Raw genomic sequence first — 20,631 nt, forward strand, 5'->3', positions numbered from 1 at the left:
CAGTGAGAAGAGCCCGTCTGGCTGCCGGCTTAAACTCAAAGCTTCCCCCCATAATCCTGTTCACCACACTGGAAATATTGCTCTGACAATCCAGATTTCTGCCTAAAGTATTACAAAATAAAAATAAATCTAAAGTTCTGAAGCTCGGGACGCAAAAGATTCCCTGCATAAATGTGGAATTTGTGTCCCCCCCCAGTCAGATGTGCGTTAAAGCACAGACTGTGTGCAGTTATGTGTGTGTGCGCACTGCAGCTTGACATGTGGTGCCATGTCTGAAGATGAATTGCTTTTATGCGCGCACACACACACACACACACACACACACATGCACGCGCACACACTTCTTCATTAAGAGGGAAGGATCTTCCACCTTTATATAAGCGGCCATGAATAATATCATCAGTGTAGTAGTTCATTCATAGACAGGACCAATGTTAGATCAAGTAAAATGAAAGAATCCACACAATGGAAGGGGTTCAGTGATTGTGTTGGGTTTTTATGTGTGCACCAGTATGAACTGAAATCACCAGACGTTTCAGAGAAAATGGTTGTGTAAATAAATGAGGTCGTTGGAACGTGGCTGCAGTGGAATTGTTAACGTCGAAGGAACGGAGGCACTGACAAACAGCTTTGGCTTTGAAATCCGGGGGGGAATTATAATGATTTTATTTTCATAATGTTCAGTGGTAAGGACAACTCGCTTTGTAAATGACAAGGTTGGTCTGCGTTGCTATCATGATGGATAAAAACTGTAAACAAATGGAATAATCCCAACTACTGTCCTTACATTTACTTTCATGATGGCAGCATTACCGAGGAGAGTCTCTTATTTCTATGTTTAGTTGTAGTGTTTTAAGAAACAATTCAAATTAGGACACTAGGACACCAGAAGCTCCGGCTCCAAACTCTTTTATGTCCTGGTTCACACCTCAGCGTGCTCTCCTCACAGAGTCTAATACAGGGACCTGGACGTGAGACCACGACGGACAGGTGGTGCCCGACCAATCAGCGCTTGACTTCTTTTCCTACGTGCTGATGTCATCAGGAAGGGGTGCTAGCGACCTGAACCGCCTGGGAATAAAAATGTAAACAAATATTGACTTCCTGTTTTTGCTGCTTGTTAGAGAGATGCCCAGCCTGAGAGTGCTCTGTGTGTGTGTGTGTGTGTGCGCGCGTGTGTGTTAGTGTTTGCGTGTGCTTGCTGGCGTAGAAAAACAAGGCAAAATAACATTATTGTTTCCTGGAAAGAGGCTGGGAAGGCCAGTAATGTGGTGCTGTGCACTGGTGCATGTAGAGTTCACGATGTGGGGTCATTATTGAACATGTGACAAAAAGATGATTTACCAAACGCCTTCTCTGCAAAGAGAAGCTTAGCCTGCTCTAATCAGGTTGTTCAGAGTGTTATGAAAACAAGCCAAGGGATCATTCTACTTCTCATCCAGGTGACAGATAATACATCTGCTAACATTGAGCTAGTGGAGGATTTGATGATGATAACGATGTTATCAGCTGACTCCATCCTCAGGACTTTGCATAGTGACTGTAGACTGTGTGTTGGTGGATGAAGCCGTGGAGACTCCCGATTGGAAAGCATCAAGTATAATATTTTACCAGTGCCAGCTCAGATTTGAGCGAGGAGTAAACAGGAAGAAACCATATTTGGACTGTGAACCAGTGACTGCCTGTCAATCACCAAGTAGCCCCATCCTTAAGCATAATGGAATATAATTAAGTGAACATGATGCTCTACTGAATAAAACGTGAAACTATAGATTAAGACTATAAACATGTTTGCGCTGTTTACTGTAGGAACAAATCAAAAGAGATGTAAACCATTTGCTCATAAAACCAGAATCCATTTTACAACCAGAAGAGTCGCCCCCTGATGGCGATTGGCGAGAATGCATCTGTAAGGTACCTTTTCTGTACATTTCGGAATTGGAGGTGAAGTGGGTGCTTCTGTCATGTAAGAGCACACACTGTAAATGTAATTCTGTCAGACTCATTTTCCAGCAGCAACGAGTATCGTTGAACATTTCACTGTTATTTTCACATCAGTGTAGAGTTTGCTCCGACATGCTCACTCCACACCTCGTGCCTGATTTTACAACCTGCAGAAGTCATTTTGTCCTGCTTTGTTCTGTTCGCACACCAAGATGGAATGTGTTTCTAACACTTGTCTGCAGTGTGTTTATGTGTGTGTGTGTGTGTGGGGTTGAATATGAATAACCCATGAGGCGTCTCTCTCCCCCTCGCTGCTAAAAGTCAATCCCTGTAACAGGGCCAACCTCTAATAGCCTCCTATCGATCTGCTGAGAGCAGATGAGCGCGCCTCTGAACACTTGTTCCTACCTGCTCCCTTAACACCTCCCTGGGCTCCGATAGCAGGGAACCAGACACCGAAGGAGCTGGAGGAGCCGCGTGAAGGACATACCTTCACTCAGACACACACACGGGAAGTGGAGGACACCCCGGGGACGATAGGGGAACTAATGATTAGGTGATGATTTCAATGTTTCTAAAAAGGGAAGTTTCTGCAGACTGCCATGTGGCAGCTAAAGCTTTAGCCGTAAGAGGATAAATCCACCACAAAGCTGCACACTCCGTGTATGTGTGATGGACTCAGATTAGTCATTTGATCATGGTCAAACATGGCAGCAGCATTGGTAACGCCCATCCGTTGTGACACGTCAATAGAAATTCCAACTGAGCGGGATGTACAGCTTGATTCTGATCATTTGGGTTCATTTAAAAAGGGATTTACCTCTGGGGAATAGGCATGTATGAACATCATGTGCCATTGCAGCTTCTTTTTTTTCAAACACACTTGAAAGTTCTAGGTCAAGCGCTGACAAAATGGCCCAGTGACACTGTGGCCGGTAACCATAGTAACTCTCTCTGTGTCACATGGGATATGATACGGTACACTACAGGCCGTGAGGCCCTGAGCCTACAAAGCAGGAAAACGTGAACTTGGACTGATGGATGCAACGAGTCAACAAAATGACATTAAACCTATTAGTTACCAGGGCAACCGTAGAAAAAAAAAAACCTGTGATCATCGATAGTCTATCAGACGCGTGTTGCATGCTCGGACTGCACTCTGAATAAGAAGAGAGGAATTCAGCAGGAACCAGAAGATCACAACTGAGAATAAGTCATTCAAGTAAGAACAAACACGGAGCATCACCAGAGAGGACTCACTTCCACCTGCACGGATCGACCTCTAACCAGTATGTTTTTACACCACCACAATCAGTCCAAAGATCACCAGTTTGGGCACAACTATTTTGACTATAATAATCCGTCAGCAGCATCTCATCTTAACGCTGACCTGTGTCTGCTCTATTGTGTGACTCATGAGTGATCCATTTTATCCAGATGAAAACTCGTCAGTCATTATTTAAACTTTCAGTTTAGTGAATTATAGCACTGTGCAAACAACTAAGGTGGCCAGGAACATGCCAGGAGCCAATGATGCTAAATTGACAGAGCATCGACCATATTTGGTGACAGGGTCGCTAAAGGTCTCGTGGGTCGGTCGGAGACTTATTGGGACTGAGCAGCCTCCCCCCAAATCCTCCAGGATTAATGGGATGGGAATGAATGGGCCGGACGGACCACCTGGATCCATACTGCTTACCAGCTGTCTCCAGCGGGGAGATGTTCTCAAAAGCACTTCTCTCACCTGCAATAAGAAGTCAAAGAGAGCCAGCCGGCCCCACTCTGAGTGGTGGACTCCCACGCAGGGCGCCGACCTCAGGTCCGCCTCCCTCCCGCAGCGGAGCCGCAGCAGCTTCTGGTACTGGGCCCAGCCCAGCGGCACCGAGTTCTGGTCGTTGTCCCCGTCGGCGAGGTGCTGAATGTCCGGGTCCCACCACACCGCCGGGCGGGGAATGCCGCTGGTGTATCGGTAAGGCAGGATCCCGCTGCGCAGAGTCCTGACCACGGCGGGGAGGCTCCTGTTGATGCCCAGCACCCTGTCCAGGTGGAAGGCCAACACCTCCAACCAGTCCTCGGTGCGTTTGATCAGGCAGCAGTGTCCCCGCTGGCAGCGCTCCCCGTGGCTCTCTGGCCGCCCTTGGCCCGGTCCGGCCTCAGGTGAACCCGTCTGAGGTGCTCGCTGCTGTCATAGACAGATTCAGTTATATAAAGCTTTTTCATTTAGTCGACAAAATCCCCCCCCAGTATCTCGCGCCCCAAGCCACGGCCATGAATAATTGTTAAATTGGAGGAAACAATCACATGATATATGTTTTCAGGCAGCAATTAGATTCATAACATCTGGTCTGCCCTCAGCCTTGTGTGGGCGCCAAATAGCTGCTACGCTAACACCGCGGTGGCGTAGCGTGGTATTGAGTCAGAATTAAGTACGGATCCCATGTTGATCGCAGCAGTGTAACACATCACCGACACAGGGAAATACCCATAAACAGGCTTTGGATAATATTTGCTAATCACAAAACACTTTTATTTTTGCAAGAAATACAGAGGCATCAAACGGAATATGTTGTGATAACAGCTGGTCATCGGGGATGGTAAGAACTGTTTGATGCTACGTGAATATCATCCTTTTGCGAAGAGCGAAGAGCTAAAGTGAGGCCGCCCGCCTCGCTCAGAGTCCATCATCGGCCTAAAGGTGACCTCCAGGTCACGTAAAACATGAGAGGCTCTGTCTAGTGCCAGTGCTGCGGTGGTCCAACTTGGAGTGATTCCATGAAGGTGACCGTCTCCCTATTTAGGCTCCTAGCTCCTAGCATTCTCTTTCTGCCACACTTGAGTCTGGTCTCTATGATGCCGAGTGCATATCAACAGTGGTTCAGCACAGAGTCAATGTATGTGGTTTGGAGACAAAAAAAACCCATCCATCTAAATTGTGTGACATTTAAAAGCCATCTCGCGTCTGTGTAATTAGGAATCTGCATACCTGCTGGTGTGGGGGGGCGTCCAGCCCCACTTGCAGCACCTGTCCGTGTGCGGGGACCCTGGCCTTGCTGACCACCTGGCCCTCAGCTAGGAGCTCCATCTTGCGGATGTCATCCTGGCTAAACCAGGGGAGAGGCCGAAGGTCAGGGCTGATCCTGATGCCCCTGCGGTCGCTGTCTGGGAAGTCCTGCTCCCGGAAGCTCCGACACCAGGCGCCGTCTCCCTCCCTCGCCGCTGCGCCCGGTTTGAACAAAACCTTCCTGCGGGCAGCGGGGCCAGGACTCCTCCTCCCTTTGAGGTGGGTCTCTGAGACATTGTGGTGTTGTTTTAGATCCAAAGAGGGCTTTTTTATGGCCTTCTGCTCCTGACCCCCTTTGTCAGATTTCCCAATGTGCGCTGCAGCCTGTCCGAGGGCACGCTGGTGCTCAGCTAGCTTTGTCCTTGTGCGTCCGTCCGCCTGTCTGCCTGCGGCTAGTCTTCCATTCACTAGGCCGTGTGCTGCTGCGGGTCTGTCATCCTGCACCCTGCGGTGGCGTGGTTTGATTCGGGGCTTTGGCCGCGCGGCGTTGACCGTGACCTCTGGGGGACGGGGGCGCAGACGGCCGGCTGAGGGCTGGGCGCCGCGCGCCGTCCCCCTTTCTCTCGAGGCCACGGCTTTGTGTTCACCTTTAATCCTCCTCGCTCTCGTGTTGCTTTTGTCCTCCCCACCGGTCTCCAAGAAGCCAAGAGCTTCTGGTTGCGTCGCATGCTTAGGCGTCTCTCTCTGAGCGCCGGGCCTCCAGGCCGCGCCGTAAGCGCCCGCGCCCGGAGGGGGCTCCACAGCGGAGCTCAGGGCTCGGGAGGAGCGCCAGTCGACGTCGTGCAGGGGGAGAGGGAGAGTCCCAGTGATCACGGCGGTGGCGAGGAAGAGGAGGACAAGGGGGGAGAGGAGGAGCAGCCATTTTTGACCGCAGCAGAGTTTCGACCACGCTCGCCAGGCCTGGGAGGAAGGACAAATAAACAGAACACAAGGGGAGTTAGAGGGAGACCAAGAGAGATCACAATGGAGCTGTACTATCATTTCCAGAATGGGGACGCTGAGATGCCCGTGGGGTTAACCCCCCCCCCCCCCCCCCCCCCCCCGAGGCTGCACGCAGTTCTCCAGGGCTACGAGGCACGCGCGATGGGAAGGCAAAACAGAAAGAAACTGCGGTGCAACGCATTATTTTGCTCTCTGATGCGTTTATTGCCCTAAAAATGGAAATCAGGGATGTGGTGAAAAAGCGGGAGCCAATCTGAATACGGGAGCCGCTCTGTGTTTCCAGTAGCTCGCGGCAGAATTGGATTCATCCGGCCGAGACAAATGGGATTGGGGCGTGCCAATAATTGAGTGCTGCAGCAGCAAGAGGAGAAAGATAAAAAAAGAAATCCTGTCAGCGGCCTTAATATTGCTTACTGTACACTCACTGGAGGCTGTCTAAGAGTGATTTCTGCTACAGGAATTGAAAGCACCGGTGCTTTATTTACTGGGGAGTCAGGCTGTTTAGTTCGCCCTCGAACAAAGGCAGAAAGAATTGTTGCTCCATGAGACCAAATAATAAAACCTCCTTTAGGATTTATTGTCTGGGTGTTCCAGGGTTTGTGTCTCTGCTATGGCTGACGACAAGCGACTAAGCAGAGACCAATCGTGAGGTTGTGAGTTCAGCGGAAGGATAAACATTAATGGAAGAGGAGACCACTCAGAAGCTTCCTTTCATTCCCAAACGACACGAGCGGCCCTGAACAGAGCTCTGTGTTAAAGCTCTATTTCATTTTCCCACCAGGATGAAGTTGCCCCTCCTACACCACCAGCCCTACTGTCCTTCCCCATTTATGCAAACAGCGAGCACAGGAATGTTTCAGACCCGCGAGACGTCTTCCCCAGCGCAACTACATTCCCAGACCCCTCCACCTGTGAAAGGGTCCCATTATTCCTCCTCCCTGAGCCGGCAAGAGCCTGACACGCATACACTTATTCCTCCCAATGTGTGTCAAGGTCAACTATATGGATTAAACCGCCTTTTACCACCCTTCAGTGAAGGACGGCACAAAGGTGGACGTGGGCTAATAGTGCTTTGTGTGAGGCCATCACAAGGAGTACTAATGGGCACGAATCACCACTGCATTTGGCCCGGGGCGTCGGAGGGTCGCACCCAGCGGAGGGCATCACCGCCGAGGAGGGTCAGCGACCTCCAAAAGGCTTCTCATCCATTTACCACGCCGCAGGCCCTCACAGCAAGTCTGTGGACAGAAAATCCATCGGCATCTATTCTGATGATCAGTGGTGTGTTTTCCGAGGCAAACAGTGCCAGACCTTTGTGGACTCAAGCTTCTCAGATGTGTATCTATTTTCTTGTAGGTGGCATTTCAGAATTGTGTCCGCTCATATTTGTGTTCAGATAAATCTGCAGATACTGTGAGAGAAACATCTGCCTTTGATGGTAGTGGTCTTGTTGTATTGAACCCTATAATCCTTGCTGCTTTGTGGATTGAGCCTGCTGTCAGAAAGTGTACACACTTTTATTGTGGCGGGGTTCATGGTACTTCAAAGTGCAGCGAAACTCTGTTACAGCGATTCCGATTGCTGCAAAGACAGAAAGCAACTGACCAATCAGAGCAGAGTGGGCTTGACTGACGGCGTGTACAGGTAGAGACATGGGAAAAATATTTGGTGAACAATAAAGTATGTAAACACCCCAAATACAAACACACGGCTGTGAAAATGTCTCCTTTAAAGCTGCGGTAACAACTCTCACCAGGATGCAACCTGCTAATAACAACAAATGGGCCCGTGCTGAGATCCGACTCACTCGTTAGCGCCTCGCTGGTTCCTCCCAGCAGCGAGCTGTCCCTCCTTTCACGTCTCCCTCGCTTGTTTCGGCTGAGAAACCCTAATTAGGGTGCGAGAGTGCATGGTGCACGGTTATGCTCGGCCCAACGTGTCCGTGCGAGTGTGTCGTTACGTGTGTGTGTGTGTGTGTGATACCCCTGTCGCCGTGGACACCTAACACGCTGCCTTGCCTCGGCGGAGGTCAACACACAGACGCTGTGTGCGCAGCTGGAGAGGACGCGCTGCTCATGTGGTGGGCTGTTATGACGATGGGGCCGTTCACCTTGACATGCACAATAAATCATTGGAAACCAAACGCTGTGAAAAGATAGCAGCAGTTCTGGGAGATCTTTGGGTAATTGCATACACAAACACACACACACGCACATTTTCAGTGTCTTTTGAAACACACAAGGTAACCCGCGTGGAAGTAATGGTAAAAACATTTCTCTTTCTCCTTCAAAGAGAAGAATGGCAGTAATAGCTTGCAAGCTAAATACATCTTCCACAGTATTTATTCCTGCCCTCTTTGTGTGACTCCGCTGTGCAGCTTTGATAACAGCTCAATCGCTACACACAGACACACACGCTGTATACAAATGTGATTCACTTCTCCCCTGATAACGTCTGTCTCCAGCTCTTTCGTCCCTTTCTCTTTCAATGGTCCTCCTTGTTTCCTCTCGCTGAGGGCTGCAGGGCGAGGTATGCAGCATCGGGTTGAGACATGCAACAGCTGGCCTCAGGAGAGAAGGAGGGACACCGTGCCATTAACCCATCTCTGATATGAGACTTTATCAGCGTGTTTAAAGAGGCAGAACAAACCACAAGAGGGGAAACCATGTGAGACAAGAGCAGTAGGGAGTAGGGACCCCTGCGGCAGTACGTTTTTTTTCACAGGGTATGGATCTCAGAGAGAAATAATTTTGAATAAATCATTATTCGGTGACTGGAATGTTACAATTGACTCCATAGAAATTATGGAAGACTCAACAATGATAGAGACATGTCAATCACAAGGTGTCTGCGCCCCAAACACATACTGCTTTAAAAGATTTATGGTCTAATTGCCTCAAAATGGACTGTAATTTACTGACTTAACATCATGGTACATTGAAGAAGATTGATTGAAACCCCCAAAAAGTATTACTGAGGTAGTAAATCAAACTTCCATGCAATCAGAGTGCATAATAGTATAACTGCCTGGTTGTTTACTTTGACAAGAAACTGAACTGGACTGAAAACACTAACGCACTCGACAAAAGGGACAGAGAGTCTTTGGTGGTGCAGGGCATCAGCCGTCTTTAATGGAGTGGGCTTCTGGAGCAAGAGCATCTCGAAAGCTGACAGTGGGGCCTGAATAAACTCTACCCCCTCCCCCCCCCCCCCCACCTCGGCTCCAAGTAGACCACAAACAGTTGAAATTCCAGAAAATTGAAAAAAAAGTGAGGCCAGCTGCAATGCCTTAAAAATGTGTTCTTCTAAATGTACAGACCATCAACCAGGTTGTTTTCTGCTTTTAACTATACGAAATTACTGTACCATAGCACAGTAATATGTCATTCATGTTCTAAACTTTAATTCTTTTCTATGACTCTGAAAGATGTTCGAATATTGCTTTTAGCTCCTGTGTTCATACAGTCATTTTCTCTGTGAAGCAATCCAAGTTGTAACACTGGGGCCAGAGGCAGAAAAGCAAAGAGGCAATATTCTCCTGACGGGTGAACGCATGCGAGAGAGTCTCTTTAACACCATATTAATGATAATAAAATTGATGCGTGGGCTTTGGGGAGCAGTGCGCTCCATGCAGCAAGAATGAGCCGTTAGTCAACATTGGCTTAGTAGAGCCATCAAAGCTGGAATTATGTTTGAAATGTATGAGGCCAGAAGGTAGCTTCAATTACCAGCTATCACACACACACACACACACACACACACACACAAACACACACCATCATTGTTTGAGCATAGAGCCTCTCTCTCACACGATCAAGTCCTTCCCCTAACACACCCATCAGTGTGTGTTAATGAGCACCAGCCTTTTACCAACAAGAGCAAAGAGGTGATATTTAACTCCAAGATGATCATTGTATGGAGAGCCCAACAGATCAGCTCAGTGGCTCCCGACGGGGGAGGGTTGTTGGCTTGTAGTTTCATCACCAACTCTCACACACAGCCATACTCATTTTTATACTAAAAAAAGTACAAAACAAGCATTGTGTCCCCTCAGAGTGGCTCAGGTTACAAGCAGATGAGAGCAGCAAAGAGGCAGAGAGTGAGGGAGGGCGAGAGATAGCGGGAGATGGCCAGAGACACATCAGAGAGAAAAACCTCCTGCTAAATGTAGATATACACGTTTTTTCACTGATTCTAAGTTCAATTTGAGTTGTTCCATTAAGAGAATGCTGCAGGGCAGAATGGGAGAATGAAATGTGTTTGTGAAGACACTGCTCTCTGTGCAGGTCTCCTGGTATGTTGTTTTCCTCTAGATAAAGAACAATCAATGCAATTCAGCTAGAAGGAAGGGGATGTGCGTGTAGAGAGAAGGAGAAGCACATCGTAACATCTGAGCAGATGCAGGAGAAACAGAGTGTGTGAGAGTGTGTCCCTCAGCTGTCAACACTGGCCTGCCAGTGGAGAAGGGACCTCAATGAATGCAGTCAACCCCCCCCCCCCCCCCTCTCTCTCTCGACGTACAGGGAAGAGCAGAGGGGCGAGGAAGCAAGAAAGATAAAACCATTCAAACATTCAAAAGCAGAGCGTCTAAAGCAAAGTGTCGTGGAACGCACTCAGCACCGGCTCCACTACATCGAGGCGACAACGCGGGAAACATAAGACAATGAAAAATGAACGAGCTGAGACGTCCACAGAGGCCGTTCAATGCTTCTACGTGAAACTAAATGAGAGGAGAGGAAGCTCTTGGCTTACCTCTAATTCTGCACGACGTCTTAGGGGAAATCCGCAAATGTGTCCTGTCTTCAGAAGTATCCGTCTATGTTCGCTGTGTTCTCAAAGAACAGTTCACAATGTGTTATATTTGCTTATACTTATACATAGAAACGGCTTTTCTGCAGCTGACGCATTCTGTCGAGATACTGAAGCAGATAGATCTGACCCCAGTGACGCAGTTTGCAGCTACAAGATGACTAGAGGATGTGGTGTCAGTATATGAAAGCTAGAGCGGAGGAAGGAAGGAAGCAATCATGTAGTAGCCAAAGGGCAAGCAGGCCTGAGGCGGACAAACACATCGGTGAGCTGGGAGAGGCATTAAGTAACATGGACATGAGTGTAAACGCACACACACACGTGCTCCGGACCGCACAGTTGGAAATGATACGTGTCGGCTGTTATAAAAGTAGACAATCGAAAGCATTGGTAAGTGTTAAGTGCGAATGCTCACAGTATGGAGCCCAGCGCGTATCTGCTTCCACAAAATTACCCGCAGGTTTACAGCTCCCAGAAAGAAGTTTACTTCTGTCCGACTCATTCATGTTACTCACCATCTGCACAACACGTAACCAGTCACCTGCCCTGCTGGCTGCTGTGTGTGGACCCAAACCCACTGAAAGCAACACTTATTGTGTTAAATGGCCAAACTCACATGCAGTGGGGTCGTATTTTGGGTGAAACACCGACCAGTGTCACCTCCCAGTCCTTCTAAAAGCTTGGTGCTCCCAAACAGATTCAGCAAATTGGAAAAGCCAAGAAGTATTATATTAATGATAGGGCTGTCAAAAATAGCGCGTTAACGGCGTTAATTAGCTGTTTGTTGTTAATTACGTCAATTTTTTTGACGCATTTCACGCATGCGCAGTGTGACAAATTATTCAGGTCCGGAAAGAACCTCTTCTTCTAGGGAATGCACTTCATCCTATACAACACATTACTGCCACCTGCAGGCATACGTCAGGCCGTCAGGTTCAGCAAGTCGTTTGCGCAATTTTCTGGAATGAATTAAAAAATCAAATATCAATAACATGTATTTATGTAAAAAATAATAATTATGATAATAATAATGATAATTATGTATCTGTGTCCTGTTATTTATCTTTATTATGCATTTCAGAAAGAAAAAATTGTTAGGATTCAGGTGATTAATCATGATTAATCCACTGAAAATTCTGATTAATTTGATTAAAATTTTTAATCATTTGACAGCCCTAATTAATGAGTATAATCCTGTTTGCTGATTAGAAGTTGTCGCTGTCCATTAATGGGTGGTGCTGAATTCCTGTTAATTTGCTACATTGTGAGGCAGGGAGGGGACAGGTAATGTGGCTCTTAGTCTCCCAAACCTCTACCTCGTCAACTGCTCCATTTGACTGGACAAAACCGCCGCGTCTCACAGTGTGTAAATCACCTTCTGCTGCCTCAGGATGCGATCTGAATCAGTCTGAAACTAGCAGTGGCAGCTGCAGGTTGCAGATAATCGGGCTCCTGGACTAGCTTTAAGTCTGACAATGGGAGCGCTGAGGGGACACAGAGACCAGGAGTGGAATGCATCCTCCTCCACCTATGCCCTGTCCTTCCACCTTTAACAGGTAACATTGACTATATTAATATTATAGAAACACAGGGGGTGGAATAGATATTAACGAATGCATACTGAGTAAATTATTCAACACCATTATTATGTTATGTGATAATAATATTCCCCTTTTATTTAAAAGTAAGTTTTGCACCGAGGCATTTAGGAACCATTACTCACACAGCGTGCATTTTTGAACCATTTAAGGGGAGCTTTCGCTGGATCTTTTCATAGAATTCTCCTGACTTCACTGATCTTTTTTAAAGCTGCTCTGAGTGTTTTGTCTTCATGTTTAGCAGGAATGCTGAGGAACCAGAGCCTGGACCTCCCAGACGCCGGTGTTTTTATACTACAATCCAATTATTCACTATTTGTGACACTGCTGGCATGAAGTAGTTGGACCTCTGTTTATTTAGGTCAGTTACTTTAAAGGGGGCGGATATTGATGCAGAAAAAAACTATTGTTTGGATTAATTGACTTTAGTTCAAAAATATTTCTTCACATTCCCATTAAGGAAGCTTTGTTTCGCAAAAAAGCCAAAGGAGGGATGAATACTTTTTATAGGCACTGTAGCTGATGAGTGAAGTAGAGCACGTAACGGCAGACACCGAGAGCTGGTTGAGTTAATAGTGAAGTGTAAATGAACTTAAATTCCATCAATAAGCTGTATAAAAGCTGCATAGAATCTGTGCAGGAGACCAATGAACAGGGAACCGTCACACTTGCTTTACTGGAGCATATGATCTAATACACATCTGCCCTGGAAGCACAATACTTCAGTCAGGGAGAACGTTTTTTGTTCCGTCTGTGTGGTGGTATCAGCTGCCATCCATTGTCTTGTGACTGCACGTGTGTGTGTGTGTGTGTGTTCTGCCTGCATGGTAACCTGTCTGCAATCACACGTCAGTTGGGGGGTCGAGTGTGACAGCAGGCAATCTGGCAATCTCCTGCTGACAATCTCAGCTGGCCAACTGGTGTGCTGCTGTGGAGAGCATGTCTGTGCACCCTTTCCTCTGTGTGCACTTCACGCATCCTTTCGCACGCTCTGCAATTGGAATATTTGTCGGTTAGCCGGTGTTTGTGCGTCTGGAGGTCACTTATTCATACACGAGCATCAAGCTTATTGTGTCCTGAAAGAGGAAACCAGCTTCACTAGTGGAGGAACTATATGGTGGATATGCAGTTAGCGATCTAGGCTTTCCTCACAAGGAATCGTACATCCGGTGTAGGCGGTTGCCTACAACTATACGCTCTAAGGATGACGTGGGCTGATGACGTATTACACCATGACTCAACACCGAGGAGAGAAGACAACAAAAAGAGTAACGCCCAGGCAAAAAGAATCCCTGGTCTTCTGAGACTGGAATGCAGACAGGTGACAATAATGGCATTGATAGGACGGTAATAAATGGACTACTCACGAGGGATGTATGCAACCATTCAAATGAATGAGACACAAAATATTAAGGTGCAAATGCATTCTTTTTTTTAGAAGACTGAGGTCAATGAGGTTCACAATAACAGATCTTAATGGATGAAGACACATTCCATGTTTAGAGGGGTAGGGATGAAAAATGATTAGTGCACACATTGGCAACAATAAAACTTTAAAGGAAGAATTGCACACACCGATGTGGGGGCTGATTAGTCTCAGGTTCAAATATTAAACATTGAGTGTGTGCTGAAGCCCGGATATGTATTATTAGTCTCCACAGGCTGGCAGATACCCAAACAAACTGAAAGCCATTCCTATTCACAGAGAGGGAGAGAGATTCTCTAATCACAAACCGCTTTCTGAGGCTCATGTTGGGATTCCCGATCCCCCCCCCCGAGAGAATCCGACGCTCAATCAATTAAAGTTAAAAAAGACAACATTTATTTAGTAGAGACAAAGATACATGAGCAATTCCCGCAGATATCTGGAGACACTTTGTCGCCTCGAACAACAAATCCGTCAGAGAGTCCGTCAGCGGTCAGACTGTGAACCCGTTTATTCCGCCCCACCTTAAGAACTGGTCAATGCTGGCTCGTCCAAGGCGGTGATCACACAAGCTGTATCTATTCTGATTTATTATCCTGTTTTACCATAAAGGTCCTAAGACACACCACAGCAAGTGTTTATTGTATATGCATATCAGCACAGCGTCATTTCCAAAGTGTGCCCAGGCCAGAAAAGAGAAAAAGTAAAAATAACACATTCATACTGAGGCCCTACATCTCACCCTCCCTGTGAGAAAATTCTCTCAACGAATTGATGATTTCATCTCAAAGCTTGAAGTACTCTGTGAACCGCAGTTTGGTTCTAGAACTAACACAACTACTTCTCTTTTGTTGGATATACAGTATTATTGGCTTTCACTATTGGCCGTGGCTTATCACTGGAGAAATTAGAAAGGTTACAGCATAAATATCAAAATATTCCAAAAGTTTTGTAATCACTGAATGATCTTTTGGTGTTCCACAAAGGGTGGGAATGTTTGGCCCAGAAATGTTAATTGCTTAAACAAATGATACATGTGATTTCAAAAACATTAACAGACAGATGTTAATCATTTTGGGGATCAATTTGCAGAGATAGGAGTTTTCCCAACAATTTCATTAGAGTAAGATGCCTTGTGAATAATAAGAATAGTTCTGGTCTAAATTGAGCCCTTCATGACTACCCAGGGAGCGGGTCCTCTTCATGCACAGCCATGTTTGTACAGCAGGCTCTAGAGAGATCTGTTCAAGCTTCAACCAGGATCCAGCAGAAAATACATTTGTACAAACCATCTGTTTTGTAAGACTGAATTCATATTTGTTGGTAGGTCAACAATGCAATGATTAATGGGGTTTAAAAAGAAAGTCTGAAATGAGTTTTCTGGAAGGGAAACCAGATGATATAAAAGCACACATTAAACTAAGGATTCTCTAACTCAAGCTTAATCATAAAATTGCACCCCTTATGTTTTTTTCTTTTGAGAGGCAGTTTTCTTGTTATTTTTGACACATATCACATTCCACTGCCCTCAAATGTTTCTCATTTTCCCAGCCGTCCCTCAGAATAAAACACGCACCGCATGCAGCCACAAAATGTCTCTTTCTGTTCCGAGTGCCAAACCAATTGCATCTTGAAAAAGCTGTTGCAAAAAGCTTCATTGTGAGTGAATAGACTTGATTTTCCTTTTCCTTTGCCAAAGGAGTACAGGACGCAGAGCTCTATGCTCCTCATCTCTGTGTGTAGAATAAAGCCAAGACATTCAAATCACAGCTCTGAAAATAATTACTCCGTGGCACAAAAAGGTTTGAGCTCCTGCTGGCTGCAACGGGAGTGCACATGTGCTCGAATCTGTTCTCCATTACACATTCCAATCTCCAGAGAGGGGAAGGTGCAGCCGGAGTGAGGGCATTTGGTCAAGAGATGTGGTGGCCAAACGATAACCAAAGTCATTTCATCATGTGCTGACAAACATGAAGCATGCAGCACTAATAGCAGGAGTAATGCTGCTAAGAAAAAGATGAAGTACTTGTGAGTTATGACCTCCGTTTGAAATGATATCCCCTCACCCACACAAAACAATAATAAAGAAGCACATTTGTTAGCAATGAATGTCAATATTTGGTGTAATGAAGTTCTTCTGTAACTGGGAGGGTCGGTTGCCAAATGTGGGGAGACGCGTGGGGATGATCTCCAGAATATGCAAAAGATTTTCAAACACACTTAAACCACAACTGGCAAGGCAATATGGTCATGGATCAAATAATGTACTGTATACATTTAACGTGACCAATTTACTGCTGTTTGGATAGACGTTAATTATGACAGAGAGGCGACATTGGCGGTAAAATTCTACACAAGCCAGCCCCCCCCCCCCTCCACACACACACTCAGACACGTGGCAGATGGCGGTGTGGATATTGTCCCTCTTGGACCAGTACTTGTGGCACATACAGTAGAGTGAGAGGGAAAGCGCCTCTGAAGTCATTTTCTGTGATGAAATCACTCCTTTTGTCCTCAGCATGACAGTCAGGAGGAGAATGTCTGCAGGAAATGTAACTGTGGAAGTCTGTGACTTGGTGACAGGGGTTTTATAGTAAATATTAGAGCACCACAGTCTGTTACCAGAAGGTCTTCCAGGCTCCGAGAATTGTGCATGCTAATCACTTGTTAATTAAAACTGTGCTTTTGTCCAAATATCTGCTATGAATGAAGACGTTTTTATACCCAGAAACCGGCTTTTGGGGCATATTGAAAAAAACATTATTTTAATATAATTCTTTTTTTTCTTTTTTTCTTCTCACTTTCAGCTATTATTTATTTGTATTGTTTGCGGAATGCCGTTACGAAGCCTAGAGTCGCCTCCTTTGCAGCCAGTGAAGTTAGAGTATCTGGAATGTGGAGGAGTTAAGTACAGCCTGGAAACAGCAGTGACCCGTCAATCATTTATGGTCTATTTGACTCTAGATGGAACATCATTTAATAAATGAACATCATGCTGTATTAAAGATCATTTGAAAATAGAGATTGAGACCATACATTTATGTTTACAATTTACTGAGGAAATAATTCAAGGGAGAAGTTACATTATTTTCCCATGGACGCCTATGCAATCAGAGGAGTCGCCCCCTGCTGGTCAGCACAGATAAAGCCTGTTTGGTTTAGAGACCGCTACATCAACTTCACTCTAAAGAACCACAGCCAGCCTTGTGATTCCAACGGACTGACTACCCTGTGGGTCTGGAGACATCTGTGACCCCCCTCACCCTCTCAACTGCCCTCACTCACCTCAGTGGGAGGTGTTCCTGGGATCTAAGGAGCACGCTGGCAGCTATGTTTCAAAATAAATACCACACACTTAATGCTACGGCCTGAAGTGACTCACAAACACACACATTTCCGTGCCTGTTTTGAGCTGAAGAAACAGCAGTGAATCAAGAAGTGATGGGTAAAAAGAGAGGAGGAGGAGAAAAAGACAAAAGGAAGTAGAAGAGCGGGCAGAGAGCTTTCCGTGCGGTGCCAGTTCCAACCAGGAGCCTGTCCGCTCTGCATATGGAACCAATTTGAAACGTGAGACGGACTGCTGAGAGACGCCCAAGAGTCAAGAGATAGGAAAACACTGTTCACTGGCCAACAAAGCTATTTCTGAAGGTTGCAGAAATTTAAACTGTCACTTGTATATAATTCCATTTTATTAACCTTTTGCACTGAGGTGGGGGGATTATTCCCTGCAGTGGTCCATGTTTTGTTTCCTTTGAGATGCCTTGAATCCATCTTGATTGAATGGGGGACTAAAATTTGAATTACCATAATTTTCTCGATGACTTAGTTTGTCCTTTGATCTGCGTTTTAGTGATTTAAAATGGAAATGCTGCAAAGACAAATCAAAGCAGCTACAACAGTAATTGTAATGGTAAAATATGTTATAACATAATCTTATGCCAAAAGATTGATTATTGTCCGTAATGAAGCAATGTGAGAAGAAAAGGGAGACCCAAAAGTTGTCTTTTGCAGCTGTGTGAAGGAGGACAGTCAAACTGGCCTTCACCCGAATGCTCGAACAAAGGAACCCTGTTACTCCCATCTTTGCCTTGATTCTTTTCCTGCTTGATTTGTAACTTTTCATTTGTGTTATCTCACAGGTGGTTTAGAGTTTCAGGTTTCAGTATCTCTCGTGTCTGCATACCACCAGAAATGACCTTCATGTGTGTGTATAAGAACTCAGCGTTTTCACTGCTCGGAGACGCCATCTCCACAGAGCACCGTGATACGTGCCTGTGTAGTTGACCTCCTGCTTGCAAGCAATAAATGGACTTTCTGCAACTTTGATCATTCATCAAGACTCCGTTTTATTAGACAAATCATTCTCTTCTACCGAGCTTATTGAAATATTCCACAACAATTTGGCGTCACGAACAGGATGCACTGACTGTCCGTCAGGCTCCGGGGGACCGTCCGGAGAAAAAGGCCTTTTCCAGGATCACCAGCTGATGATCCTGCCTCATACCTCCTTAGACAAGAGAGAAAGGACGGGCGGAAACCGAAGGAGTCCTGATTGACGTCACGTGTATCCAGCGAAAAAGAATTAATTTCTACAGACTCGGGTAAGAAGTTGAAATTCCAATTATAAAGTAACAGTAAGAGTTGAACATAGCGGACACGGATGACTGATCAAGTGGTTGTTGTAGTCTGGGGAATATAGGCCTACATTTATTTTTTAACATTTGGGTGTTTTTATTATTTTCATTTTTATTTTTTATTTTATTTTGAGTACATGATTCCGGGATATTTCTGATGCATTATTTTATGCGAAGGTAGATAGGACTGTGTACGATGGCGATTTCACTCGGAACAAATTCTCCGAGATCGTAACACTCGCTAGACTACAAGTAGAAGAAGTAGGACTGTGCACGATAGAGATTTCACTCGGAACAAATTCTCCGAGATCGTAACACTCGCTATTGACTACCCGGGTAAAACAAGACCGTTGTTATAGACAACCATACGTGAATTCTACCTGTAGAATAAGACCGTGGCTGTAGCACACGTGAGTTTTATGCTGAAGCAGGTAAAACGATATCACTGGTATTGACAACCATACGTGAGTTCTACTGAATTACCTTTAGAACAAGATCGTGGCAATATCGTAGCGTGAGTTTTACGCTGGAAACAGGCAGAACGATATCACTGGTATTGACAACCAAACGTGAGTTCTACTGAATTACCTTTAGAACAAGATCGTGGCAATATCGTAGCGTGAGTTTTGACTGGGGTTTTTGCAAAAGTTTTTCCTTGTATAAAGAAACTAAGCCTTACGGTGACGACTGTATTGTAATAAGTAAACCGGTAGGGTCCACACCAGTAAAAGATGGGTGGCCAGTCCGCAAAACACACGGAACCGTGGGGTCCGATTGTGGCAATGATGCAGCAGAAATACGGGAAAACGTGTACAGAGTGTCTCCCATACTGGACAAAAGAGTTTGGGTTTCCAGAAAATGGCTCGTTGAGTGCCGCTAAACTCAAAATGTTAAGAGGGGATTTGGAAGCAAGGTTGAAAGAATAGAAAAGTGGTAAAAAAAATCAAAGTGAAAGACTTAGAAATGATAGAGAAAAACCAGACATGTCTGGCACAATGGGAAATGGAATGTGAATGTAGGGAGAGAAAACAAATGATGAAGAAAATGACATGTTTAAAAACTGAAAAACCTGAGATAGAAACACAGAATAATCCATGTGTGTCTTCTCCATTGTATCCATCCCTGACAGGGGCAGGCGGTCCTCTCCTGAACACGTGTTATCAAATTCCTGCACCACCTCCAGTCCAACAACAATCATCACCACCACCGTACAACCCCAATCCAACGGTTGGCAGACCTGTAACACGCAGTCAAACCCGGCTGGGAGACCAGGGAGGTGCAGACGTCAAATCATGCTCACCCCTCAACCCATTCAAACCTGACCCCACAGCCCAGTCCACCCCGGACTCTGCATGGTCAATCCCTGATCCATCCTCCTGGAGGGGCACAGCCGGAAGAATTGTGGATTTTCTTAGTCCTAACACCACCATGGACAGTAAACTGGATGGGTCTTATATTCAAGCCCCCATGATTCAAGTTCTACGGCCACAGGATGGACTACCTGGGCTCGTATTCAGGCCCTGGACCTCCGCGGACATTCAACAAGCTGCCTCCCATCTGCCCAACATAAAAAATGGCGTGGCTTTTGGAAAAGAGTTCCTGACGTTTTGCAAAGAATTCATGCCCACCGGAGCTGAGGTCCACCGCCTGCTGGTCAAACATGTGGGCCCAAGTGACTTCAGCAAAATCAGAGCAGTGGTCACTGGTGCCGGCTGCGACTCCCACCAAGTGCACCGCGACTGGAGCAATGAGGCAAACCTCAACTACAGAACATTCATAACAGCCATCTGTGCTGCTGTGGTTGCGGCCTTCCCAGCGACTGTCAACATGGCACTCATCAACAGCACAAAACAAGGTAAAGCCGAAGATGTGACATTTTACTATCAGCGTCTTGTGGCTGCTTTTCAGATTCTCAGCGGCCTCGAGGAGCCCACGGACATAACCAACATGACCGTGTGGGAAACACATCTCAAGAACGCCTTCATGAACGGGCTTCTGCCTGACGTCAAAACTGCCACAGAACACTCTGTCGTGGGTCTGGAAGATGCAAGGCTCACAGAAGTGGTAAAACACGCACGACACAATTATAAAATGCATGTGGAAAATCAAATGTGTCAAGACAAACGCAGCAAGCAGACTGGGGAGAGAGCCCAACTCGCGATGCTCCAAGCCGTAAAACAGATGACACTGGGTGCAGAAGGAGGACGAGACACCCAC

The 20,631-nt window shown here is 46.1% G+C and overlaps 1 protein-coding gene across 2 annotated transcripts in view; it reads right to left on the reverse strand.

Moving 5' to 3' along the window:
* gask1a (golgi associated kinase 1A) overlaps positions 1-20,631 on the reverse strand; it is a 34,355-nt gene that overhangs the window by 7,533 nt on the left and 6,191 nt on the right. The window contains exons 2-3 of one of the 2 annotated variants that reach the window (XM_062565361.1): positions 4,928-5,905; positions 3,689-4,123 (exon numbers count right to left, since the gene is read on the reverse strand). In XM_062565361.1, coding sequence (XP_062421345.1) covers positions 3,689-4,123; positions 4,928-5,905 — 1,413 coding nt within the window. Of the gene's footprint in view, positions 1-3,688; positions 4,127-4,927; positions 5,906-20,631 lie in introns of both variants that reach the window. The other variant, XM_062565360.1, reaches the window with a different exon arrangement.

The sequence above is a fragment of the Pungitius pungitius genome, chromosome 11 (assembly GCF_949316345.1).
Source record: "Pungitius pungitius chromosome 11, fPunPun2.1, whole genome shotgun sequence".
Classification (NCBI taxonomy): Eukaryota; Metazoa; Chordata; class Actinopteri; order Perciformes; family Gasterosteidae; genus Pungitius; species Pungitius pungitius.